General features: G+C 51.2%; 2 protein-coding genes, 1 long non-coding RNA gene and 1 pseudogene across 4 annotated transcripts in view; 1 reads left to right on the forward strand and 3 right to left on the reverse strand.

The window, feature by feature from the left end:
• The window catches only part of LOC311428217 (antigen WC1.1-like), a 197,570-nt gene that overhangs the window by 134,147 nt on the left and 37,452 nt on the right, over positions 1-25,971 (forward strand). The gene's annotated exons all lie outside the window — the stretch shown is intronic.
• On the reverse strand, positions 3,516-4,491 carry LOC311428251 (olfactory receptor 14A16-like; annotated as a pseudogene). Its single transcript has one exon. The product of its transcript is annotated as an olfactory receptor 14A16-like (transcript).
• Positions 10,490-11,422, reverse strand: LOC311428225 (olfactory receptor 14C36-like; the record flags this gene model as incomplete). The annotated part of the gene is made up of 1 exon (XM_084539765.1): positions 10,490-11,422. The coding sequence occupies one exon, from the start codon at positions 11,420-11,422 to the stop codon at positions 10,490-10,492; it is 933 nt and encodes a 310-aa protein (XP_084395891.1).
• LOC311428232 lies at positions 23,412-24,165 on the reverse strand. Its single transcript, XR_014687631.1, has 3 exons — positions 23,989-24,165; positions 23,685-23,899; positions 23,412-23,591 (listed from the first exon to the last, which is right to left on the reverse strand). It is a non-coding gene; the product is annotated as an uncharacterized lncRNA (long non-coding RNA).

Here is a 25,971-nt window from a genome sequence, read left to right on the forward strand (position 1 = left end):
TGCCTAAGTAAAAGCAAAGAGACGCCTCTATTCCGACCATGTCCCATTGCAAGGCCTACAACTAAATCCATCTGTAAGAGAATTAAAGATCCTGCCCACTTCCATGTGACCATGCTACCAGGAGACAGGAGCCCAAGGCTGTGCTCAAGCATCAACCACATGTAAAGCATTCCTCACAAGCACTTCAATTTGAACAAGGGAAGAAAGCATGCTTCAGTCCTCCAGCTCAAGCTGAGCCACCATGCCAGTCATGTCAGGGACATGGAGGCTCCACAGAAAGCTGCAAAGGGAAGCTCTGTTCCAGCTTAATAATATAGCTGGATTGCCCTGGAAAATAGACAGGCTGAGTGGCTCCCTGGGAGTGAGTGGGAATTAGGTGTTTATAACTAAACATAAGTAAATTGAGGGAGGTTGAAACCCACCCCAGAGGCTGTACATCCTCCTTCAAGTCTTGAAGAGCTTTCCAGTTAGAGAAACAGACAGCATCTCCCCTGTGAGAAAGACAATTTCAGAGAATTTTGCCTAACCCCATTTAGAATCTGAAAACACTTATCCCTGTGCCCTACCAATTCCATGTAAGCCCAATACAACCTCCCACCTGCAAGGTAAAAGCAGAGCCCGGACAAGCACCAGCAGACCCATGAGCTGGCAATGGCAAGACACTGCTGCTGCTTTGGGGCTGCTAGCAGATGAAAACCCTGGGAAAATTGCTCAGAGCTTTTTTTTTGGCTCTTCCCTCCATGGATGAGATAAAACAAGGAGGGTTTTGGCAGGGGGTGAGCTATTCCACACTTGTGCTTAGGTGGGAGATTAGAAACAAGCCCAGGTGTTTGCACCAAACCCAACACACACACACATCGCAGAGCAACAGGGACCACACTATCATGGCCCAGCTCTGCACACCCATGCATTTCCTGACAGAACACATTGGGTGACACACACGCTGGTGATTCCAGAACCAGGGGGACTCCTCACAGATATTCCAGCTTGGCTCAGGGCATGTGCTAACCCTACTCTGAGCTGGAAAGCTCCCCAAAGTGCAGTATTTCCAGCCTGTGGAGTTCAAGTAATAGTCAAAAAAGCTTTGAGAATGTGCCCTGACAGCCACCTGCACAGCCATGGGCCTCCTGCTGCCTCCTGAGACCCTGAGGCACAGCTGACCTCAGCAGAGCATCCCCACCCATCTCCTCTTTGAGTCCTGTGACCTGACCACATCCATGTCACCTCACCTGCCTCCTCCAAGACCAAGGGATTGCTGCAGGACCTCTCATGCCCTGCCCAGCTTCATGAGGCCAAACTGCTTCAGTTAGGTGACTAGACCACAGGAATGCAGGATTTGGGGCTTAGGTGTTCAGGTTAGGGTTTAGGGATTAGATCTTGCCTTCCAGAGTTAGTGGTTGGGCAGAGTATTAGAGGGAGGCCTGTGTTTACTGCGTTGGCTTCTAGTCTGTGTCTAGTGTGGAGACGATGTTATCTGTTGGGATTTTCTTCAGGGCTCTGTTGAGGAATCATGTTAAGGCTGGAATTCAATGCTAGGGATGAAAGGCTGAGGAATAGGGTGAGAATTGAGGTAAGGGTGTACGGTAAGGCCTTATGGATTTGGGACTTGGCTAACCCACGCCAGATGAGATTTGGGGTTAGGAGTAAGAGTAGTGGATTCCTTGCAGAGAGAGGGATAGCATTTAGATGTAGGGGTAGGGCTTACAGTTACTGCTTAGAAATATTGCCAGGGCTTGACACGGATGTTTTCCTAGTAAGTGTTGCAGCAGCACAGCCTTGCCTGAACCCCTCTCACCTCTTCCAGATCTTTCCTTTCTGTTAGCCTACTCCCTCTTCTCTCCCCCAAATTTCCCACCTTTATTCACCCAGATTTCCCCTGGCCTTCCCAAAGGAGTCACCCTGTTGGGGGCAGCTTCCTGAAAGCCTTTGTGACCTCAGAGGCTCTGCCTCCCTGCTGTTGTCCAGACAGGGGCTGGGACAGAAGTGACCTCACAGCCAGCATCCACAAGGGTCACAAGGAGGTGTTGTGCTCAGGAAGCCTCTTTCTAGCCCCCCCAGGAGTACCAGATGCATGCCCTTCACAGTCCCTCGGGTACTCTGCCTGCCAACCAGCTCATGCTTCAGAAGGTCTTCTACATGTCCAGGCTCACGTTTCCTCATGCAGCCTTTAGCAACTCCATTGCATCCTAAAGGAAATGCCCACCCATGTGTGGAAAAGTGATTCAAGAACTTTATGTATACTTTGGGAAAACATATATTTTAGGCAAATTCTGCAGAGAAGGAGTTGGTGTGACAGTTATGATGGCTAGGATTGCTTTATTCAGATGGTATTCTAGGGGACCGTACCTCCAATGGGAAGTGAACTTTAGACTCTCTCTGTCCCACCGGAATTCATGGCTGGCACCCTAAGGAAACAGCTTATGGCACTTGGGCTCATTCAGGTTCATCTCACCACACCCACACTGGATCCAGTCTCATATGGACAAGGGAAACATGGACTCCTGATGTAGTCATTTAGTGTCCATATCCAAAGGAAGAAACCATCTATGTGAGCTGGGGCGAGAGCCCAGTGCTGGGAACAGTGGTTGCAAGGGGCTGCTCTTGGACCATTGGCCTGAGGCAGCATCTGCCAGGGTGTCCAGAGAACAAGGTCCAAGCCCAGCCCCTGCTCTGCCGGTCCTCCCTGACTCTCCCAGGAAGACAGCCTTTCATGCTGTGGATACAGGCCGGTGAAGTCAAAATCTCATGGGTGCTGGGCACCAACAGGCAGGAATGGAATCATCCCTCCCTGCCTAAAATATGATCCTGGGACTCCTCTCTTATCTGCCTGAGCCCACAGAGAAACAAGCAAAGCCAGGAGCCTCTTTCAAGTCTGTTCCTTTGAAATATCCATGAGAGCATCTTTGGGAGAAGAGCTGGGCTTTCAGGCACTGCCCTGAGCAGATCCCCTTTTATACTGGAGATGCTGGTATATAGCAAGCTGTGTTAGAGAAGAGCTCCTGGCCTGTCCCTGCCTGTAGACACAGGACTGCCTGCAGCAGCACAATGAGCAAGTAACAAGTGCAATCAGTCCTTGCAGCAACACAAGAGCTCCATAGGAGAGTGTGGGAGATGAAATGGAGAGCTGATTTGGATAGACCAAGCCCTGGGGCTCCCTGGCATTGCTGCTGTGCCAGGACTCTTTTCCCCTCAACCTCTGCACACAGCCAAGTGCTGCCACCTTTCTCTGAGGAAGCATCTCAGGCAAGCAAGTCACTGCAGGAACCATCTTTTTATTTAAATACACATTAAATATTTAATTGCCCATTAAATACACCTCTTTTATACCAAGTCTCAGAGTCACATGAGACATTCAGTAGCGAACTGGAAGAGGAAATAAAAGGATTTTTTTATTTTTTAAAATATATCACCACATAAGTAAAGCAAAAAGAAAAAAAAAAAAAGATAAAAGAAAAAAAAAAAAAAAAGAAAAACGAAAAAAAAAAAAAAAAAAACAACAAGATCTTCCTTGGCCTTTAATGAGTTACATTAAGAGTGATATGAAATGGACATGCAGTTATTTGCTTCTCAAAAACTCCAGTCATCACTTTCCACACTGCATCCTTCAGCTCCTGGTTCCTCATGCTGTAGATGAGGGGGTTCACTGCTGGAGGCACCACCGAGTACAGAACTGCCAGCAAAAGATTCAGGGAGGAGGAGGACACGGAGGGGGGGTTTCAGGTAGGCAAATGTGGCAGTGCTTATGAACAGAGAGACCACAGCCATGTGAGGGAGGCATGTGGAAAAGGCTTTGTGCCGTCCCTGCTGCGAGGGGATCCTCAGCACGGCCCTGAAGATCTGCACATAGGTCAGCACAAGGAAAACAAAACAACCAAATAATAAACAGACACTAACCTCAATAAGCCCAACTTCTCTGAGGTAGGCATCTGTGCAGGAGAGCGTGAGGATCTGGGAAATTTCACAGAAGAACTGGTCCAGGGCATTGCCTTGGCAGAGAGGGAGGGAAAAGGTATTGGCAGTGTGCAGCACAGCATAGACAAAAGTAATGCCCCAGGCAGCTGCTGCCATGTTGACACAAGTCCTGCTGGTCATTATTGTCCTGTAGTGCAGGGGTTTGCAGATGGCAATGTAGCGGTCATAAGCCATGATGATGAGAAGAGAAAACTCTGCTGTGACAAAGACAGCAAAGAAAAAGACCTGGGTAGCACAACCTGCATAGGAAATGGCCCTGATGTCCCACAGGGAGTTGGCCATGGCTCTGGGGACAGTGGTGGAGATGGAACACAGGTCGAGGAGGGCGAGGTTGAGGAGGAAGAAGTACATGGGGGTGTGGAGGTGGTGGTCGCAGGCTACGGCTGTGAGGATGAGGCCGTTGCCCAGGAGGGCAGCCAGGTAGATGCCCAGGAAGAGCGCGAAGTGCAGGAGCTGCAGCTCGCGTGTTTCTGCAAATGGCAGGAGGAGGAACTCTGTGGGGAAGCTGCTGTTGGACATTTTCTGCCTCTGGGTATGGATGCCTTTCACTGGAGGAAAAATAGTCACATTAGTGAGACTTGTCTGAGTAAAACTGCTACTGTGTTTCAGAGATTCCTCCTCATCAAGATACACTGTGTCTTCCTTATGAGCTCTGTTTTATTCTCTCTGAGGTGCCTCAATGTCCAGGAAGATCCTCTGAGGGCTTAGCAGAAGTCAGTACTACCCTACAATATCCAGTGAAGGGCGCTGGGATGAATCTGTGGTGCCCAGTGGCCAGAGGCACCTCTGTTTTCAGGTTCCAAGCAGGACATCCAGCAATCCCATGAGGAACACTAAAGGTGGTGTTGGTGTTCTCTGTAAGGAGAGGGGTGTGAAGAGAAATTCTGAGGCTCTTCATCGACCTACAGTTCTCTTTCAGTGTCATGCTCTGAAAGCCTCAGTGAAGGACACAGCCTGACAACTCCATTAGCATGCCCCATGACTCTCCTTCAAGGCAGGTAAAAGACATGAGAAACACCAGAGATTTCCTTCCCTTCCATTAGTGCATGTGCTGGCCTTTCCTTTTGTTCTCGTCTAAGGTTGCCCCTGGGGTGCTGTGGATCTGTGAGCAGTCTGAACAAGGCAGCAGCCTCTGGACACCAGCAGGACCCTGCCCTGCTCCTACCAGCCACAGCTTCAGCCCACAGCTCCCTGGGCAGCTCCTCTGCAGGCTGAGTGCTGAGCCTGGCAGGCAGCAGAGGCCCTGCCCCAGCACACTGCCCTGGGGCACAGCATGGACCCTGCTCGGCACCACAGCCCTGGGCACCCTGCCTGCAACCTGGCTTCACAGCCTGCCACCAGCCCTGTGAGAAGGAAACCTCATGTCCTGCCCCTCTGACAGCTTAGGCAGGAAATCATTGATCCAGGAAACAGCCCCATCCTCTGCACTGGAGAAGCCAGTATATAAACCAGGAAACCTATATTACTGTAGTTTAGAGCCACACATCCCTCAGGACTACCAGCCATGGAACTGACAACTGTAGAAGAGACCCCCAGGATACTTGCATCTGCATTGCCCTGCAGACAGAGACTTACCCTGTTCAGGGCTGTGAAGATTTCTCCCGCAGTGAGCTCTCAGCATCCCGCCTCCACACTGCCTTTAACATCTCCTTCCCTTCTCTCAGCTGCCCTTGTCCCCTGCAGGCAGTGCCCCCAGCCCTGCACTATGTAGAGGAGCTGCTCCTGGGCAGAGCTGTCTCCCTGCAGTGCTGCCTGCTTGCCAGGAGCTGCCCTTGGGCCCAGGAGCCCAGCCCAGCTCAGCTGCAGAGCTCCATCCCAAGGCCTCACTTTCCCTGCCCTCTCTTGTGTCCCTTGAGATGTCTGTCACTGGGCCTTCAGGGAACCAACTTTGAAACAGGCTGACGCAATCCCCTATGATCCCTCCGTCAGACGAGGAGTGACACTTACTTTCAGCAGTGTCATTTCTCCTATCAGGAGGAGTTGCATCAAAGAATCACCTTGTCCTCTTCCACTTTTAGGCAGAACACCCAGACTGTGACTGGCAGGAATCCCATTTTCCCAAGCTGAGGCAAGAGATCACAAGGACTCAGTTGAGACATCTCATCCTCAGTTTGTTGTCTTAAGGCTCAAATGGGGCCCAGAACTTTCAATACAAAAAGTTGGGATTTCTCTTAACTTCTTCTCAAGTACAGCACCTCTGAGGTGCCAGACGTTGTATAAGATAGATTCCATGAGAACTTGGAAATGTAAGTATTAGCATTTTGTCAGGGTATGCCTCCTTAAAATATTGCCTTCCTTTTTGCCTTTTCCCTAACATGGGATCTTTACCTTTAGCTAAAAAGATATATAAAACTCCCCTATAACATATCTCTCTCATCCCCCTCTAAGGGACATCCCCTCTCTGACTTCTCTTCTCCAAGCTAAACAAGCCCCGCTCTCTCAGCCTACCCTTGTATAAGAGATACTGCAGTCTCCTCATCGTCTTTGTAGCCCTCCTCTGGACTCTCTTCAGTAGTTTCATGTCCCTGTACTGGGACAGTTCCATGTTCCATGTACTGGGAGGCCCAGAACTGGACACAATGCTCCAGTTGAGGCCTCACCAGGGCTGAGTAGAGGGGGAGGATCACCTCTCTTGACCTGCTGGCAACACTCTTTGAAATGCACCCCAGGATACCGTTGGCCTTCTTGGCCAAGGGAACATTGCTGGTGCAAGGGAACATTGCTGACTCATGGCTAACATGCTGTCTACCAGGACTGCCTTGTCCTTCTCTGCAGAGCTGCTTTATAACAGGTCACCGCCCAACCTCTACTGGTGCATGGGGTTATTCCTCCTAGGAGAAGGACCTTGCACTTGCCTTTCTTGAACTTAATGAGGTTCCTCACTGCCTTGCTCTACAGTCTACTGAGGTCCCTCCAAATGGCGGCACAGACTTCTGGAGTATCAGCCCCTCCTCCCAGTTTTGTATCTTCAGCACATTTGCTAAGGTTGCACTCTGTTGCATTGTCTAGGATGAATAAGTTGAACAAGACTGGACCCAGTACTGACCCCCAGGGGACAGCTGGGGATGTTCAGCCTGGAGATGAGAAGGCTCCGGGGTGACCTCATTGCAAATTTTCAGTACTTAAAGAGGGCTTATTAAAAAGATGGAGGGCTTTTTTTTTTATTATTTTATTTTCTCAATCACTTAATGACAGGAGAAGGGGGAATGGTTTTAAACTAAAAGAGGGGAGATTTAGGTTATGGGTGAGGCTCACATGGGTTTCTTTGTGGAACTATTGGAGAGCGTCCAGAGGACTACAGAGATGATGAAGGGCCTAAGGGGTAGACGTATGAGGAGCGGCTGAGGGCACTTGGCCTGTTCAGCCTGGAAAAGAGGAGGCTGAGGGGAGACCTCATCGTGGTCTACAGCTTCCTCATGAGGGAGAATGGAGGGGCAGGCACCGAATTATTTTCTTTGTTTATTATTTTATTATTTTCAGTGGTCGCCCACTGGAACAGGCTCCCCACGGACATAGTCACGGCACCAAGCCTGCTGAAGTTTAAGAAGGGTTTGGACAGTGCTCTCAGTCATATGGTCTGAATTTTTGGGTAGACTTGTGTGGTGCCAGTAGTTGAGCTCGATGATCCTTATGGGTCCCTTCCAACTCGGGATATTCTATGATTCTATGATACACCAGCCATGTGTCTGAAGGCGGCCTATCAGGCCCTTAGGCACAATACTCCAACACCCACCTGCACAGCCATGGGCCTCCTCTTGAGATCCTGAGGCACAGGTGACCTACCTCAGAAGAACATCCCCACCCATCTCCTTGAGCCCTATGACCTGGCCAGATCTGTATCAGCCTCTTGGGGCCAACCTGATTTGATTACATGATCAGAGTGCAGGGATTTGGGAGTTAGGTCTTCAGGTTAGGGTCTAGGGATTAGATCTTGCTTTCCAGGTTTAGGGATTTGGCAGAGTCTTAGAGGAAGGCTTTGGTGTTCTGCTTTGGGTAGCCAGTTACTGTTTAAGGTATGGGCTAGATTTTTGGTTACGGTTTTATTCTCTGCTTTGTTTGGGGATAAGGGCTGCTGTTAAAACTGTGAATTTAATAATAGAAATTAAAGGCCTGAGATAAGGGTGATCAATAGGTTAAGACTAATGGTAACAGGAGATGTGTTTGGAGTTTGAGTTCAAGGTAGGATTTGATGCTGGGGATTAGAGCAGTGGATTTGTTCAGGGTGAGGGATGGCATTTCGGGTAGGACTACATGTATGTCCTAAGGTTGCAAATTAGAAATATTGCCAAACTTGAATATTTTCCAGCATCAGCACCCTTACCTGAAACCCTTTTCTCTCTTCCAAATCTTTCCTTTCTCTTAGCCACTTCAGTCTTCTCTCCACCAATCTGCCACTTTATTTTCCTGGCCTTCCCCTGGCCTCCCATACATGTCATCCTGCCAGGGGCAGCTTTCTAATGGCCTTTATGACCCCGGAGGCTCTGCCTCCCTGCTGTTGGCCAGCCAGGGGCTGGGACAGAAGTGACCTCACAGCCAGCATCCACAGGGCTACAAGGAGTAGTTGTGCTCAGGAGGTCTCTTCCCAGCCTACGTCCTCCCCCCCCAGGAGCAGTGGGTGCAGGGGATGCCCTGCACAGTCCCTCATGTTTCCCCATGTAGCATTTAGCAACACCAGTGCATCCTGAAGGAAATGCCCATCTCTGTGTGGAAAAATGAATCAAGAAATGAATTTTAGGAAAATGGTGAGAACTCTACAGAGGAGTTGGTGTGAAAGTCATGATGTCTAATTTTGCTTTATTTAGCTGGTTTCCCAGGAGACCATACCTCTAAAGAGAGGGGACCTTGAGACTCTGTCTGTCCACATGATAGCAGCCTTAGGGAATAGTTTCTGGCACTTGTGTTCACTCAGGCTCATCTCACTGCACCAATACTATGGGCCGTCTCATATAGACAGGGCAAGCGTGGATTCCTGATGTAGTCATTTGGTGTCCTTCCATGTCCTTCCAAACCACCTGTGTGAGCTGGGTCAAGAGCCCAGTGCTGGGAATGGTCTTTGTGAGGGGCTGCTCTGGGACCATTGCCCTGGGGCAGCATCTGCCAGGGTGTCCAGAGAACAAGGGCCCAGCCCAGCCCCTGCTCTGCTGCTCCTCCTTGTCTTTGCCAGGAGACCAGCACAGCCCAGACCCTCCCCAGCTCTCCACACCTCCCTGTCCTCTCCCCAGCCAAGCCCAGCAGAGCAGCCCAGGCTGGAATGCCCCCAAAGCAGCAAGTGGAAAAGTGGAGGGCAGTGGCACTGTCCCTGCTGCTGACATCTGCAAATTACCTCACCTCCTCGCCTTCCCCTTGTAGAAGAGACACACAAAGCTCATTGAGTCCAACTCATTTTCAATGGCAGAGACATTTTGGAGTGATTCATTCAATCTAGTCTTTGAAATTTCACTAGAGGTTTAACAACTAATTCAGCAGACTGCTTTCTCTGTGCTTGCTGTGTTCCCTGCAGTTGCAGAGCTCTCCTTTGCCTGTTCCAGCCCAGGTTTAGCATCTTACCTCTGGGTGGCTCCACCTTGGACATGCTCATGCTCTGTGGGCTCCATGCCCTGTTGACTCCCTGGCACACACTGCCCCTACCAATCCCCTGGGCTCTCCTGGTGACTTCCACTTCTCTCCAGAAAGACACCTGCCTGCCTTCACACCTATTGCATGCTGTGGATACAGGCAAGTGAAGTCACCATTTCTATGGGTGCCAGACACCAGCTGGCAATTCTGAAATCAGCCCTTCCTGCCTAATAGCTGATCCTTGATGATCAGCTGATCTCGTCGCCCTGAGCCCACAGAGAAACAAGCAAAGCAAGGAGCCTCCTTTGAGTCCGTTCCTTTGCAATATCCATGAGATGAGATGTGGGACAAGAGCTGAGCCTTCAGGCACTGCCCTCAGTGCCAGATCCCCTTTCATGCTGGAGGTGCTGGTACGGAGCCAGCTGTGTTAGAGACCCTGGCCTGTGGACAAAGGACTTCCCCACAGCAGCACAATGAGCAAGCAACAAGAGCAATCAGAACTCACAGCAACAGAAGGGCTCTGAAGGAGAGAGTGGGACATTAAAGAGAGCACCTCAAGACAGACCAAACCGTCAGGCTCCCTGGCAATGCTGCTGTGCCAGGACTCTTCTCCCCTCCACCTCTGAACACAGCCAAGTGGCTCTGCAGTTCCACCACAGGTGTCTGAGGAAGGATCTCAGGCAAGAAAGTCACTGCAGGGTCCTTTCTTTTATTTAAACATACAGAGAGCCTGGCTCATTGCTCCCACCAAGTCTTGGAGTCATCCAAGGCAGGTAGATACTGAAATGACGGGGAGGAAAAATGTTATGTCTTTTCCATAAGTAAGGAAAAAGAAAAAAAAAAAAAAAAAACAAACAAAAAAACAGAAAAAGAAAAAACAGCAAGGCACACTCATAGAAAACAAACATTTGGGAATATAATGAGTTATATTATGAGTGATATGCAGAAGAAAACAGGCCATTTATTGCTTCTGACACACTCCAGTCATCACTTTCCACACTGCATCCTTCAGCTCCTGGTTCCTCATGCTGTAGATGAGGGGGTTCACTGCTGGAGGCACCACCGAGTACAGAACTGCCAGCAAAAGATTCAGGTGGGAGGAGGACATAGAAGGAGGTTTCAGGTAGGCAAATGTGCCACTGCTGATGAACAGGGAGACCACGGCCAGGTGAGGGAGGCATGTGGAAAAGGCTTTGTGCCGTCCCTGTTGTGAGGGGATCTTCAGCACGACCCTGAAGATCTGCACATAGGACAGCACAAGGAAAACAAAACAGCCAGATGCTACAGCGACACTAAGCATAAGAAGCCCAACTTCTCTGAGGTAGGCATCTGAGCAGGAAAGCCTGAGGATCTGGGGTATTTCACAGAAGAACTGGTCCAGGGCATTGCCTTGGCAGAGGGGAAGGGAAAATGTATTGGCAGTGTGCAGCACAGCATAGAGAAAACCACTGCCCCAGGTAGCTGCTGCCATGTTGACACAAGTTCTGCTCTTCATTACTGTTCTGTAGTGCAGGGGTTTGCAGATGGCAACGTAGCGGTCGTAAGCCATGATGGTGAGAATAGAAAACTCTGCTGAAAGGAAAAAGAAACAGAAAAAAACCTGAGCAACACAACCTGCATAGGAAATGGCCATGGTGTCCCAGAGGGAATTGGCCATGGCTTTGGGAAGAGTGGTGGTAATAGTGCCCAGGTCAAGGAGGGCGAGGTTGAGGAGGAAGAAGTACATGGGGGTGTGGAGGTGGTGGTCGCAGGCTATGGCTGTGAGGATGAGGCCGTTGCCCAGGAGGGCAGCCAGGTAGATGCCCAGGAAGAGCGCGAAGTGCAGGAGCTGCAGCTCGTGTGTGTCTGCGAATGGCAGGAGGATGAACTCAGTGGGGAAGCTGCTGTTGGACATTTGCTGCCTCAGAGCAAGGTTGGCTGTGAGTGGTGGAAAAGACACAGAACAAGTTAGAGATATTTCTCTGAGCAATACCTATAGTTATATGTTATGTTTCATCGAAACCTCCTCAGCAAAGCAGACTATTCCTTCCCTTTGAGGAAGATGTGCTCCTGCATCTAGCGCTCAGTTTTATTTCCTAAGGGTGTAGAGGGACCAGACAGATCCTCTGTGGGCTCAGCCAGAGTCAGTACTGCCCTACAGCGTCTGCTGAAAACCAGTGGGGATGGATTTCAGGTGCCCACTGGACACAGGTGTCTCAGTATTTTAGGTGCTGAGTACAACATCCAAAAATCTGTCACAAAACAATGAAGTATATGGGTTACAGAGTGTGGAGGAAAACTGTGAGATTCCTCACAGACCTACAGATCTATTTCAGTGGAATAATCTAACAGCCTCAGTGACTGACACAACCAGACAACTCCATTAGTGTTTTCCTGACTGCTCTTTAGGGCAGGAAAATGAAAGCAGAAACTCTAGAGAGTGCCTTCCATGCAGATAGTGCACGAGTTGGTCCATCTTGTCAAGAATCACTGCCAGAGATGCCCTGGGGGTGCTGTAGAGCTGAGAGCTGCCTACCCCAGGAAGCAGCCTCTGGGCAACAGCAGGACCCTGCCTTGCCCTGCCAGGGGAAGGGGTGCTTCTTCCACCCAAAGCTTCTCCCCGCAGCACCCTAGGCAGCTCCCCCGGCAGGCTGAGTGCTGAGCCTGGCAGGCAGCAGAGGCCCTGCCCCGACACACAGCCCCTGGGACACAGCAGGGACCCTGCTCTGCACCACAGCCCTGGACACCCCTGACTGCAACCTGGCTGCAGTAAGCCCTGTGAGAAAGAAACTTCATGTCCTGTCCTTCAGTAATTTATGGCAGATAATCACTGTTCCGGAGCTTGTCGTTCTCCTCTTATCCAAACATTAAGCGTCCTCCTGAAAGCTCCCATAGGTTGAGGGATTTGCCAGCAAATCTGGAGATGGCACCAGGAACAACAGCTGTGTTGCCATGCAGCCACAGACTTACCCTGTTCAGGGCTGTGAAGATTTCTCCTGCAGTGAGCTCTCAGCATCCCCCCTCCACACTGCCTTTAACATCTCCCTCCCTTCTCTCAGCTGCCCTTGTTCCCTGCAGGCAGTGCCCTCAGCCCTGCTGCTGTGCTGTGCAGAGGAGCTGCTCCTGGGCAGAGCTGTCTCTCTGCAGCACTGCCCGCTTGCCAGGAGCTGCCCTTGGGCCCAGGAGCCCGGCCCAGCTCAGCAGCACAGGGGGCTCTTGACAAGTCCCTGGGCCTCCAGGGGAATCAACTTTGAAACAGACTGAAGTAATCACTGATGTTTCCTCCCACTACTTCAGAAGGAAACTATTCCAGCACTGTTATTCCTCATACAGAAAAACTATGAGGTCCAAGAATCACTTTTCCCTGTCCTGGTTTTAGGCAGAACACCCAGGCAAGGACAGGGAGGGACCTGCCTTCCCCCTGCTGAGAGAAGTGTTTCAGCTGAGTAAAACAAGGCATCTACTTCTTTATTTGCTGTCCAGAGGCTAGAATGGGGCTCAGCTTCCTCTCCCATTCCACACACAACCCACATGAGTTGGGATTCCTCTTGACCTGGTTCAGGTGGGCACAAACCAGGCAGCTGCATGTCAGCTGCCTGTCTCAGCTCCCAGCATATTGAATGGAGACAGAGAGCAGAAGGGAGCTGTTCAGATGCAGACACCGGGTGACATTGGAGGTGCCATGGTGACATTTGAGTGATGTTTCAAGTGCCAAATTCCTCTGGGCCATAAACAGAGATTTTATTGATGCATGTCCATTATAATACAGCTCCAGCCATTGTTCAATAGCAAAGAAACAAAAGGCAAGCTATGACTTGGTTGCCATCACTGAAACTTGGTGGGAGCACTCCCATGACTAGAGTACTGCAATGTCTGGCTATAAGCTCTTCAGAAGGGACAGGCAGCACAGAAGGAGTGGTGGCATAGCTCTATATTAGAAAGTGTTTTGATGTTGTGAAACTCGAGGCTGAGAATGATAATGTTGAGTCCCTGTGGGATAGGGTCAGCAGGAAGGCCAACGAGGCAGCCATCCTGGTGGGGATATCTTATAGACTGCCAAACCACGATGAGGAGACAGATGAGGAATTCTACAGGCAGCTGGCAAAAGTTGCAAAATCATCAGTGCTTGTTCTCATGGGGGACTTCAACTTCACAGATATATCCTTGAAAAGCATTACAGCTCAGAAGAAGAAGTCCAGGAGGTTTCTGGAGAGAGTGGAAGAAAGCTTCCTGATGCAGCTGGTTAGTGAGCCTACCAGGGGAGGTGCCCTGCTAGACCTTCTCTTCACAAACAGAGAAGGACTGGTGGGAAATGTTGTGCTTGGGAGCTGGCTTGGGCAGAGTGACCGCGAAATGTTAGAGTTCTCCATTCTTGGTGAAGTCAGGAGAGGGATCGTAAAACCAGTCTTAGACTCCCAGAGGGCAGACCTTGAGCTCTTCAGGACACTGGTTGGCAGAGTCTCTTGGGAGGCAGTTCTGAAGGGCAGAGGAGTCCAGGAAAGCTGGGCACTCTTGAAGAAGGAAATCTTAAAGGCTCAGGAGCAGTCTGTCCTTATGTGCCCAAAGACGAGCCAATGTGGAAGAAGACTGGCTTGGCTGAACAGAGAGTTGCTGCTAGAGTTTAGGAAGAAAAAGAGGGTTTAGGACATTTGAAAAGAGGGCAGGCCTCTCAGGAGGGCTATCAGGATGTCATGAGACTGTGCAGGGACAAAATTAGAAAGGCCAAAGCTCATCTGGAGCTCCCCCTGGCTACTGCTGTTAAAGATAACAGAAAATGTTTTTATAAATACAGAAACACAAAAAGGAGGACTAAGGAGAATCTCCATCCTTTACCGGATGTGGGAGGAAACTTAGTGACAAGAGATGAGGAAAAGACTGAGGTGCTTAATGCCTTCTTTGCCTCAGTCTTTAGCAGCAAGACCAGTTGTTCTCTGGGTACTCATCCCCCTGATCTGGTGGAAGGGGGATGATCTGGTGGAACTAGCTGCTGTGCGTCAGAGAGGCTGGGAGTTCAGCAGCAGTGCCATGGGCTGGAAGGATCACAACCAGCTCACTTCAACCTGGGCAGATTCTGGCCCAAGAAGGGAGTGTTTTATAAGTATGGTATTACGAGGGCAGTGGTGCCTCAGAAACTTCAGTAAGTCCAGAAAGTCCAGTAGGAAGCAAATGGCTGTTTAACAGCCTCAGAGTTGACTTCTTTCTGAAGCAGCTGACAGGTCATCCCTTGACTCCTGGTTGGGATCTGTGCCTTTAGGCTCACCTCTGGTGGTCTCCATGACAAGCCAGCAGATGTACCTGCTCTGCACATAGTTTGTGAGATCCTCTCTTCCTAAGTCCCTGGCAGGCCCCATAGAGGAAGAGGTCTTGAAGAGGTTTTGTCATGTCAGAGGTTTCAGCTTTTGCCTAATTCATCCTTCAGGACTGCTTTCAGTTTTTGACACAGAGGGGGCCACTGCCTCTGAGATGTCTGGGGGATCACAAAGACTTTGTGAAGGCAGGGAAAAAGTTACCCTGGGTCCATAGGAGCCATTCTAGAACCAAAACATGTAGGCAGGAAGCGCACTTTTGTGGTGTTGCAGAGCTGCTGGGCACATTGCACGGGGTGCTCCGACAGCCTTTGTGTCCTTCTCCATGCTGCCTTAGGAGCTGCTTCTTTCTCAGGAACAGAGTAGCCAACAGAGGAGAGACAGATACTCTCAAGTTCATGAAAGCCATCAGAAAGCTGCCCCTAAGAAGATGACTGATATGGGGAAGGCAGGAGGAGCCTGGCCAGGAGAGATGTGAGATTTGGGGGAGGAAAGAAGAGCTTGGATAGCAGAAGGTAATGATTTTGGAGAGGTAAGAATATTCAGGTAATGCTGATCCCACCATAAAGCTGACTTAAAGCAGTCATGTGAGGCCCTTACCCTTTTTTAACCTGTTACATTAATAACTAAATCTAAATGCCACTCTACACACTGACAGGAATCCACTGCTCTAATTTTGACCACAATATCCCTTGAAGCCAAAATTAGTCCATAACCCCTTTCCATTACCTTTCCTCTCTTGCTCACCCTGATTCCTTCCCTTAACACAAAGCATGTTCCACACTAGCACTGTGTTGAACTTCAAGTTGGTGATGGCAAAGTTGAGAGCCTTTCAGTAAGGATTAAGGGATGAACAAATAAAGGGATGTTGCTGTGGGAATCCAGCTGGAGGAATGTGACTGTGGAAGTGACTGTAAGGTCACTTCTGTCTCTGCAGTTGATAGGGCAGCAGCAGGAACATGTCACAGAAAGGGACTGTGAGATCACTTCTGTCTGAAGCAGCTGACAGGTCACACTTCTACCTGGGATCTGTACTTTTCAGCTGACATCTGCCAGTGGTCCTGGTAGGCCAGCAGAAGGCACCTGTTTGGCATGCTGACTGTGGGATCCACTCTGCCCACATACCCAGAAGGATCCAGGCAGAAAGAAGACCCGCATGTGGGTTGTCCTGTCCCTTCTACTTGAGTCCATGACTGGACAGCAGCAGGCACAAGACTTGAGTGTGTCTACAGAAAAAGCTGTAAGGTCAGCAGCTGGACCATGGCTTAGAAGATGCTGGTGACGTGACTGCTGTCTGGTTAGTTGACAGGCCACAAGAAGGCCAATGGGTTGGGATGCCTACTTTAGGAGTGGTTTCCACCCTGATGGAGCTTTCTTTGGTAGTAGGAAAGAGCAGGAGAGGAAAACCTGCCAGAAAGTGCAACTTGGAAGGTTGGCACTGGCCATGAAGAAGACAAAATGTCCCTCAAAGAGTTGTGCTGTGGTACTAGAGGTCACCCAAAGAGTATCTTTGATCAGCCCATGGCTTTGTGCTTGAAGGAACAGCTGGAGAGGGTTGACAAGACATTGGTGAAACCAGAGAAATGCCAGGATGAGAGCAAGGTGGTGAACAGAGATGGGTCTGAAGCCTTCAGGGAAATAGGACAAAGTGTGTGGCAGCACAGGGAAGTCTGGAGGTGACAAGGAGGTGGGTGCTGTCAAGAAGAGAAGGCCCCAGCAGCCCTGACTTTTTTGTCCCCTTGGATAGAGCTTCTGAGGAGATGAGATACAGTCATTGCAAGGGGGCTCATTGCTTTCTTGAGACCCTGTGCAGAGGCAGGGAGGTGTCACACCACTGTTCTTCTTGGGGCATCACACTGCCCACCATATCCCACAGACCCCAAACAAGAGCCCAGAGCCAGACACGGGAATGCAGGACATTCCCTTCCAGTGGCTGGAGTCAGGGCCTGGGCCTTTTACTGCAGCACAATAAACCCAGACTTTTCTCAGCACAGTGCTTTGCCTATCTGTAATCATGGCCTCCAATTATCTGCCCTAACAAGTCCCTGAGGAGAATCTCCTGGTAACGACCCTCAGTGGGGCCCATTAATACTCCAAGTCACTTCAACTTTTCCTTCTGACTTTACTTGCTCAAGCAATTGCATCATTCTCCTCTCATTACCTCAGGTTCACAGACTGAGCGCAAAAATCCACCATGGAACTCATTAAAATGCAGAAACAACTAAAGAACCATGTCTTCCATAGTTTTATTCAAGTCTTCAAGATTAGGACAACTAATTGGAGAGCTTTCATAGTGTAGTTAAGGAGGAACATTTTAAAAAGCACCTATTACAAATCTTTTCTCATTTTAAAGGATTAATTTTATGGCATTTCAGTTTTGAGCATCTTTCTTCAATTGATATTAATCCAGGGCTTCTCCAATGGAGACGTCCATAGGGAGGAAAAGCAGACTCTTGAGGTCTGACAGTGCATGGTCAACCTTGCTCCTCACCACCCCAACCCTGACATTTCTTTCATTGGCCACCTGGTGCTTGCATCACTTTTTCTTACTCCACACTTCTGCACTGAAGTCTGCAGCTGGATGTTACAGCCCCTTTGCACCAGCTCCCACCTGCTTTCCTTAGAGACCTGGCTGCACACAGAAGGGTTTTTCCGTATTATAAAACAGGCAGGAATAAACATGCAGCAATTTCCCAAACAGCAAAACAAGTTCCTCATCTTGTCTCCAGTCAGGTTTACCTTCCCAAAAGCATGACTGTAAATTTAGTATTTTCTACTGACTGATAGGAAATTCTAGGTTTTAAGATTACTATTATTCCGTATGATCTTAATTCAATGAGGAGCTTGCTACAGAAACAATTAGGCAGACTGCTAATTGATGGTCAAGCTTGAACTCAATGAAGCTCAAAGCAGCAATTGGGTCAGTGAGAGTGGTCTGAATGATCAAAGAGTAAGGGGGGGCAAAACAGGTGAACCATGGGAAATGCATAGGTCCAGACAGGCAGCTAGAAAGGAGACATTCAATATGGATAGTTTATTCAAGAGGGGTGAAAGTGCCTGGAAGATGAGGGAGTACACCAAGATGGAGAAAGCAATGAAATGCAAGTGCTCGTAACTATCAGTATTTCTTCTCCTGTGATGAATAGAGATCCTGAGAATTCACCTGAAGAAGGATGTAGATCACTGGTGAAGGAAGTGTCTTTTTGTGCCATCACCAATGCAGATTACAAAAATACTTCCACACTCCATGGCAATATGTCCCACCCAAATCTTGTCATCCTGTGGGGCAGGGCAGAGGGAGCTGACAGCCAAGGGACACATTTGGGTGACAAAGAGGGGCCCAGCAGAGACAAGGAGTCCAGGCAGTGGGGTGGGGGAGGCCAGGAGGAGCAGCCCAAGGGGTGGTGCTGCTTGTGAGGACACGTTTGTGGCAGCAGCCTGAGTGGGCAGCAGCTGTGTGGAGGTGAGGGGAGTCCAGGGAGCACATGCCAAGAGCGCTCCTGCCAGCAGAGACAAGGCCGGGGCTGAGGCCAAGAGGAGAGGCAGGCCCAGGGCAGGGGGCTGCAAGGGCCATGCCCCTGCAGCAGCCGCACTGGCCCTCAGCAGATGTGCTGGCTGGCACACACGGGGAGGTCCTGGCATGCATCAGAGAGCAGCAAGGAAGGCGCTGGAGAGGACTGGGGTGAGGCAGGTGGCACAGCCCCAGGCAGGGGATGGCTGGGGTTCCCCTCTGCTGCAGCCACTGCATGGAGTATGGCAGGAGGAGGGCACGCAAGGCTTGTGGCCACAGTGCAGAGCCTGGCCCTGGACACTCCATGACCACCTTGCAGGTCCTGGCAGGCTGCGGTGAGGGGACAAATGCCCTGGGCCCTCTTCCTGCTCTGCCCAGGCCAGCAAGGGCCCAGAGCGGCCTCCTCTCCCCTGCCCCTGCAGCTCTGGGTTCCCTTCACGCAGCCCTGGCTCTGCAGCACCGAGCCCTGCTGGGAGTCCTCCCCTGCATGCTGCCACCGCTCCCTGATGCTGCTCTTGCCCTCTGCCGGGCAGTGCCCAGCCCAACCCAGCCCCTGCCCACCTCTCCCCACTTTGATGCCCTCTCCCCAGCTCAGTGGACCCCAGGCCAGCCCAGCCCAGCCCAACAGCCCAAAGGTGGCTCTGGGCCTCCCCAGCAACCCCAGGGCTGGGGGCAGGCATGCCTCAGGAAATTGAGGTCCGTGAAGCTGTAGGAGTCCTGGTCTCTTGCCTGGGAGATCCCCAGCACAGAGTGCCTGTGTCCCGCAGGGCCAGCCCCAGTCCCCAGGCCAGCACAAGAGGCCTGGCCCAGGCACAGGGCAGCTCCAGATTCCCCTGCAGGATGACATTTGCCATCAGTCCCAGCACCTTTGGGACACTCCCAGGCCAGTAAAAGGACAGCTACTATTTGCTGGCACCACAGCTGCTGGGACAAATGCAACTCTGGGCTTCCTCAGCAGCCCCCACGCTGGGGCCAGCCATGGCTCAGGAAATGGACGGACATTAGGCTGCATTCTTCTTCACCAATGTTATAAATTGCCCCCTTAATTAATTGTCAGAGAGCATTGTATTAATCATAGAAAGGAATTTATTGAGTAAGCAACAGCAAGCAAAACAGCGCTGGGCGGCCAGGGAGTCTCTGCTCCGCCAACGGCGCACACCTCACCCCCGCCAGGGTCCCTTTTTATATCTTGGTAATTCCAGGATTACACAGCACATCCTGGTACGTTCTGCGACTGCGCGCACTGTTGCTAGGGGGTCGTCACTGTCCCTCTGGTGATCGTGAAGATGAAGGTAGTAGTCTTCCTCAAGAAGTTGTGGTTCAACTTCTTTTTTTTTTTTTATTTGGTCATGTTGGCCCAGCATGAGACAGAAAGGCAGGATGTTGATACACTAGTTTAGCAACTTATCAGGAGGTGGTTACATGAGCTTTGCAACAGTGTCTTTGAACAAAAGAGGCAACTGAGATGCAAAAAGAGAGAAGGGGAGAGGGTTCTCTTTTTTTGTTACATTAAGCAAAAGAATTTTCATAGTGTCTAGCCAAGCATTATACAGCTCCTTACTTGAGCAGGGACCTTTCGCAACTCCCACTCCTCAGACAGAACTCCTTGTTTTTTGTAATACAAAAGACAGTGAACAAACATTTATGGTTTGTTCATAAACCCCCTTCCTCTCTGCTCAAGTGTATCTAGCGACTCACTGATGCTGTCTGTGACCCGTCATCCTCATGGAGCGGTCACTGCCTTCATAGCCCGTGCGTGTCACCATCCTTCTTACTGTTACCGCCTGCTGAGCGTTGGTTGGGGAGTTCTTAACTGTCCTAGAGAGCGATGGAATTTCTTTCCAGCTGACTTCTCAAGGGCAGAGTGGTCTGGAGTCAATCCTGTGTGCGATTCTGTCTGAAAGAGAAGAAGCTCCAAATAGAGCAGCATCCCTCTGTGAACACGGGCAGCCCCTGCCTCTCTGTCCGAGACTCTACTGTGACTCACCGAGGCTGTCCATGTTCCATCATCCTGATCCAGGGGTCATTCCCATCCTACTGCGATCGTGTCACCTTCCTGCTTGCTGTTAGAGCCTGGTGGGTGTGCGTTGGGGTGGTCTTACCTGTCCTGGAGAGCTTTGGCAGCTCTTTCTCCCAGAGGAGTGATTGAGTCCAGAGAGGCTAGGAGTTTGCCGTAGTCTGGTCTCATCTCTGTGTATGTCTGGCTGAAAGAGAAGAAACACAAAACAAAGCAGCACTTCCCTGTGACCATGGGCAGCCCCTGCCTCTCTGCTCAAGGGTATCTAGCGACTCACCGAGGCTGTCTGTGTCCCGTCTTCCTGATCAAGCATTCATTGCCGTCCTGCCCCCATTCTGTCAGCTTCCTGCTTGCTGTGGACCATCGGGGGAGTGGATTGGGGTGATCTTACCTGTCCTGGAGAGGGTTGGCAGCTCTGATTCCAGCTGACTTAACAAGGGGAGAGTGACCAGGAGTGTGCAGTGGTTTGGTCCCATCGCAGTGTGATTCTGGCTGTAGAAGAGAAGCACCAAACGGAGCAGCAACCCCCTGTGACCATGGTCAGCCCCTGCCTCTCTGCTCAAGAGTTTCTACCGACTCACCGAGGCTGTCGGTGTCCCGTCTTCGTGATGCAGCATTCACTGCCGTCCTGCCCCCATTCTGTCAGCTTCCTGGTTACTGTGGACCATTGGGGGTGTAGTTTAGGGTAATCTTACCTGTCCTGGAGAGTGTTAGCAGATCTTGCTTGCAGCTGAATTCTCAAAGGGAGAGCAGCAAGGTTGTGCCGTGGTCTGGTTCCATCGCTGTGCGTTTCTGGCTGAAAGAGAAGCGCCAAGAGACAGAGCAGCATGGCTCTGTGAACACGAGCAGCCCCTGCCTCTGCGCTCGAGAGTTCTCTAGTGACTCACTGAGGCTGTCATTGTTCTGTCATACTTATGCAGCGGTCACTTCTGACCTGACTTGATCGTGTCACCTTCCTGCTTGCTGTTAGAGCCTGGTGGGTGTGGGTTGGGGCGATCTTACCTGTCCTGGAGAGCGTTGGCAGCTCTTCCTCCCAGATGAGGCATGAAGGGCAGAGAGGCCAGAAGTTTGCCGTGGTCTGGTCTCGTCGCTGTGTGTGTCTGGCTGAAAGAGAAGAAGCACAAAACAAAGCAGCACCTCCCTGTGACCATGGGCAGCCCCTGCCTCTCTGCTCAAGAGTATCTAGTGACTCACTGAGGCTGTCTGTGTCCCGTCTTCCTCATGTAGCATTCACTGCTGTCCTGCTCCCATTCTCTCATCTTCCTGCTTGCTGTGGTGGATGCATCATGGTGATGCATCTCTCATCTTCCTGCTTGCTGTGATGGTGCATCAGGGGTGTAGGTTGGGGCGATCTTACCTGTCCTGGAGAGTGTTGGGAGCTCTTCCTTCCTGTTGAGTTCTCAAGGGGAGAGTGGCCTGGAGTGTGCTGTTTTTGGTGCCAATGGCTGTGTGATTCTGGCTGCAAAAGAGAAGCACCAAAAGGAGCAGCATCCCTCTGTTAGCACGGGCAGCCCCTGCCTCTGTGCCCGAGGGTCTCCAGCGAGTCACCAAGGCCTTCTGTTTCTCCTTGTCCTGATGGAGTGGTCACTCCCATCCTAGCCTGATCGTGTCACCGTCCTGCTTGCTCATAGAACCCGGCGGGTGTGGGTTGGGGCAATCTTACCTGTCCTGAAGAGCGCTGGCAGCTCTTCCTTACAACTGACATCTCAGGGGGAGAGCGGCCAGGATTGTGCCGTGGTCTTGTCCACACTCCGTGTGATTTTGGCTGAAAGAGAAGAAGCACCAAACAGAGCAACATCCCTCTGTCAACACCGGCAGCCCCTGCCTCTGTGCCTAAGGGTCTCCAGTTACTCACCGAGGCTGTCCATGTCCCGTCATCCTCATGAAGCAGTCACTGCCCTCCTGGCCCGATCATGTCACCGTCCTCCTTGCTCTTACAGCCTGCTGGGCGTAGGTTGGGGCGATCTTACCTGTCCTGGAGAGCACTGGAAGTTCCTTCCAGATGACTTCTCAAGGGGAGAGAGGCCAGGACTGTGCCATGCTCTCGTCCCATCACTGTGTGTGTCTGGCTTTAATATCAGAAAGAACAAACGGAGCAGCACCCCCGTGTGACCACAGGATGACCCTGTCTCTGTGCCCGAGGTTCTCGAGCATCTTACCAAGTCTGACTGCCTCCCATCATCCTGTTGGAGTGCTCACTGCCGTCCTGGACCAATCGAATCACCTTCCTGTTTGCTGTGGACCTTGGTGAGTGTGGTTTGGGGTGATCTTACCTCTCCTGAAGAGCATGGCAAGTTCTTCCTTCCAGCTGACTTCTCAAGGGCTGAGAGGCCAGGAGTGTGCCGTGGTCTGGAGTCAATTCTGTGTGTGTCTGGCTTTAATAAGAGAAGGAAAAAGAGGAGCAGCATCCCTCCATGACCATGGGCAGCTCCTGCCTCTCTATCCGAGGCTCTACCACGACTCACTGAGGCTGTCATTGCTCCGTCATCCTGATCCAGTGGTCACTCCCGTCCTATCCCGATCATGTCACCATCCTTCTTGCTGTTAGAACCTGATGGGTGTGGGTTTGGGAGATCTTACTTGTCCTGGAGAGCGTTGGCAGCTCTTCCTTACAGCTGACTTCTCAAGGGAGAGCGGCAAAGATGTGCTGTGGTCTGGTTCCATCGCTGTGCGTTTCTGGCTAAAAGAGAATCACCACAAGACATGGCAGCATCCCTCTGTGTACATGAGCATCCCCTGCCTCTGTACCCGAGGGTCTCTAGCGACACACCAAAGCTGTCCCTGTCCCATAGTCCACATGGAGCGGTCACTCCTGTCCTGGCCCGATCATGTCACCTTCCTGCTTGCTGTTAGAGACTGGAGGGTGTGGGTTGGGGCGATGTTACATGTACATGCCCTGGAGAGCGTTGGCAGCTCTTCCGTGCAGCTGAGTGCTCGAGGGCAGTGAGGCCAGGATTGTGCCATTTCTGGCTGAAAGAGGAAAAGCAACAAACGGAGCAGCACCTCCCTGCGACCATGGGCAGCCCCTGCCTCTCTGCTCAAGAGTATCTAGTGACTCACCGAGGCTGTCTGTGGCCATTCTTCATGCAACATTCACTGTCAGCTTCCTCCTTGCTGTGGACCATCAAGGGTGTGGGTTGGGGCGATCCTGCCTGTACTAGACTGCGTTGGGAGCTTTTCCTTCCAGCTGATTTCTCAAGGGGAGAGCGGCCAGGAGTGTCCTGTGGTTTGGTGCCATCAATGTGTTATTCTGGCTGGAAAAGAGATGCATCAAATGGAGAGGCACCTCCCTGAGACCACAGGCTGCCCCAACTTCTGTGTCCGAGGGTCTCCAGTGACTCACCGAGGCTGTCATTGTCCCGTCGTCCTCATACAGCGGCCACTCCCATCCTACCCAGATCATGTCACTGTCCTGCTTACTGTGGACACTAGTGGGTGTGGGTTGGAGCGATCTTACCTGTCCTGGAAAGCATTGGCAGCTCTTATTCCAGCTGATTTCTCAAGGGGAGAGTGGCCAGCAGTGTGTTGTGGTTTTGTGCCATTTCTGTGTGATTCTGGCTGCAAAAGAGAAGCACCAAATGGAGCAGCATCCCTCTGTGGGCACGGGCAGCCTCTGCCATTCTGCCTGAGGGTCTCCAGCGACTCACCGAGGCTGTCTGTGTTCCGTCATCCTCATGCAGCGGTCACTCCCATCCTGGCCCAAGCGTGTCACTGTCCTTCTTGCTGTTAGAGCCTGGTGGGTGTGGGCTGGGGCAATCTTACTTGTCCTGAAGAGCATTGGCAGCTCTTCCTCCCAGCTGACTTTTCAAGGGGAGAGCGGCCAGGATTGTGCCATGGTCTGGTCCAATCGCTGTGTGATTCTGGCTGAAAGAAAGGAAGCACCAAATGGAGCAGCGTCCCTCTATCTACACGGGCAGCCTTTGCCTCTGTACCCGAGGGTCTCCAGCAACTCACCACTGGAAGCCATTCCTTCCTCCTTGCACGAGGCTCTCCCAGCCTTACAAGAAGGCTGTCCATCCCGCATCTTCCTGATGTCCAGGAGATGTTTCTTTGTTGTAGCTTAAATGTGTCATATTCCCACTTAGCATGGTGACACCGTGGTGGGGAATGGCTTGGGGCTGTCTTATCTGTCCTGGAGAGCATTGGCATCTTTTCTGGCTGAGTTCTCAAAGCAAGAGAGGCCAGCAGTGTGCCATGGTCCGGTCTCATCGCGAGGGATGTTTCTGTCTGAAAGAGGAAAAGCACCAAACAGAGCAGCATCCCTCTGTAACCATGGGCATCCCCTGCCTCTGTGCCCGAGGGTCTGCAGCGACTCACCGAGGCCATCCCTGTCCCCTCATCCTCATGCAGTGGTCACTCGCATCCTGACCCTATCGTGTCACCATCCTGCTTGAAGAGAGAGGAAAAAGAAGCTGACTCCCTCTGGTTGAGTTTGTCTATGGAGCGGACACTTGAGCGGGAGGAGCAGGCAGCCGAGCAGCCTCCCCGTCAGCACAGGCAGCCGGTACAGGCCTGCCCAACCGCCCAACCGCCCTTGGGGCCAGCATTCCGCAGCCATGGCCGTCCCCAACGCTTTGTGTTGTGCCAGCCTGGGCTTTGCTCTGCCCTTGCCCCTCAGGGTGCAGCAGCCTGGGGGTTGCCATGTGCTTCAGTTTGCTCTCTGGAAAAAGGTGCGTGTAGCTAGAAGCATGCCTGCTGTTGTAGTCCAGTTACACTTAACTGGAGCTAAAGCCACTTGGAGGCCGGTCACTAGTGGAGTCCCCCAGGGCTCAGGACTACGGCCAGTCCTCTTTAAAATCTTTATCGATGATCTGAATGAGGGGATCGAGTGCACCCTCAGTAAGTTCGCAGACACCAAGTTAGGGGTGTGTGTCGATCTGCTCGAGGGTAGGAAGGCTCTGCAGGAGGATCTGGATAGGCTGCACCGATGGGCTGAGGCCAACTGCATGAAGTTCAACAAGGCCAAGTGCCGGGTCCTGCACCTGGGGCACAACAACCCCAAGCAGAGCTACAGGCTGGGAGAGGAGTGGTTGGAAAGCTGCCTGGCAGAGAAGGACCTGGAAGTATTAGAGGATAGTGGGCTGAATATGAGCCAGCAGTGTGCTCAGCTGGCCAAGAAGGCCAACAGCATCCTGGCTGGTATCAGAAGCAGTGTGGCCAGCAGGGCTAGGGAAGTGATTGTCCCCCTGTACTCGGCTCTCGAGATTCTTTTCTGAAGTGGAAGCCACAGTATCTCTTATCAAGTGTTCAGAAATTGTACTGATACAGAACGGATCATTTCCATATCAACTCTTAGAAATAGGAAAAATCATGCAAAGAAGCAATTGACATGATTATGCTTTTAGTGCTGCACAAGCTAACAGTAGTCAAGTAATCTTTGGCACTGATGCCATGGTATTTTGCAAGTTAAAGTCCTAAGTTAGGTAAATGCATGTTTTTAAACACAGTTTTCTTGGTATAATCATGTTTTCACTCTCTATTACTTATCTTTTACATCTGTATTCTTAATCTATTTCTACAATCGTGGTGTGTAATTTTGTTTCTGAACACTTGATAAGAGATACTGTGGCTTCCCCTTCAGAAAAGAATCTCGAGAGCCGAGTACAGGGGGACAATCACTTCCCTAGCCC

Source organism: Aythya ferina, assembly GCF_964211825.1.
Source record: "Aythya ferina genome assembly, contig: HAP1_SCAFFOLD_37, whole genome shotgun sequence".
In the NCBI taxonomy this organism is placed as follows: Eukaryota; Metazoa; Chordata; class Aves; order Anseriformes; family Anatidae; genus Aythya; species Aythya ferina.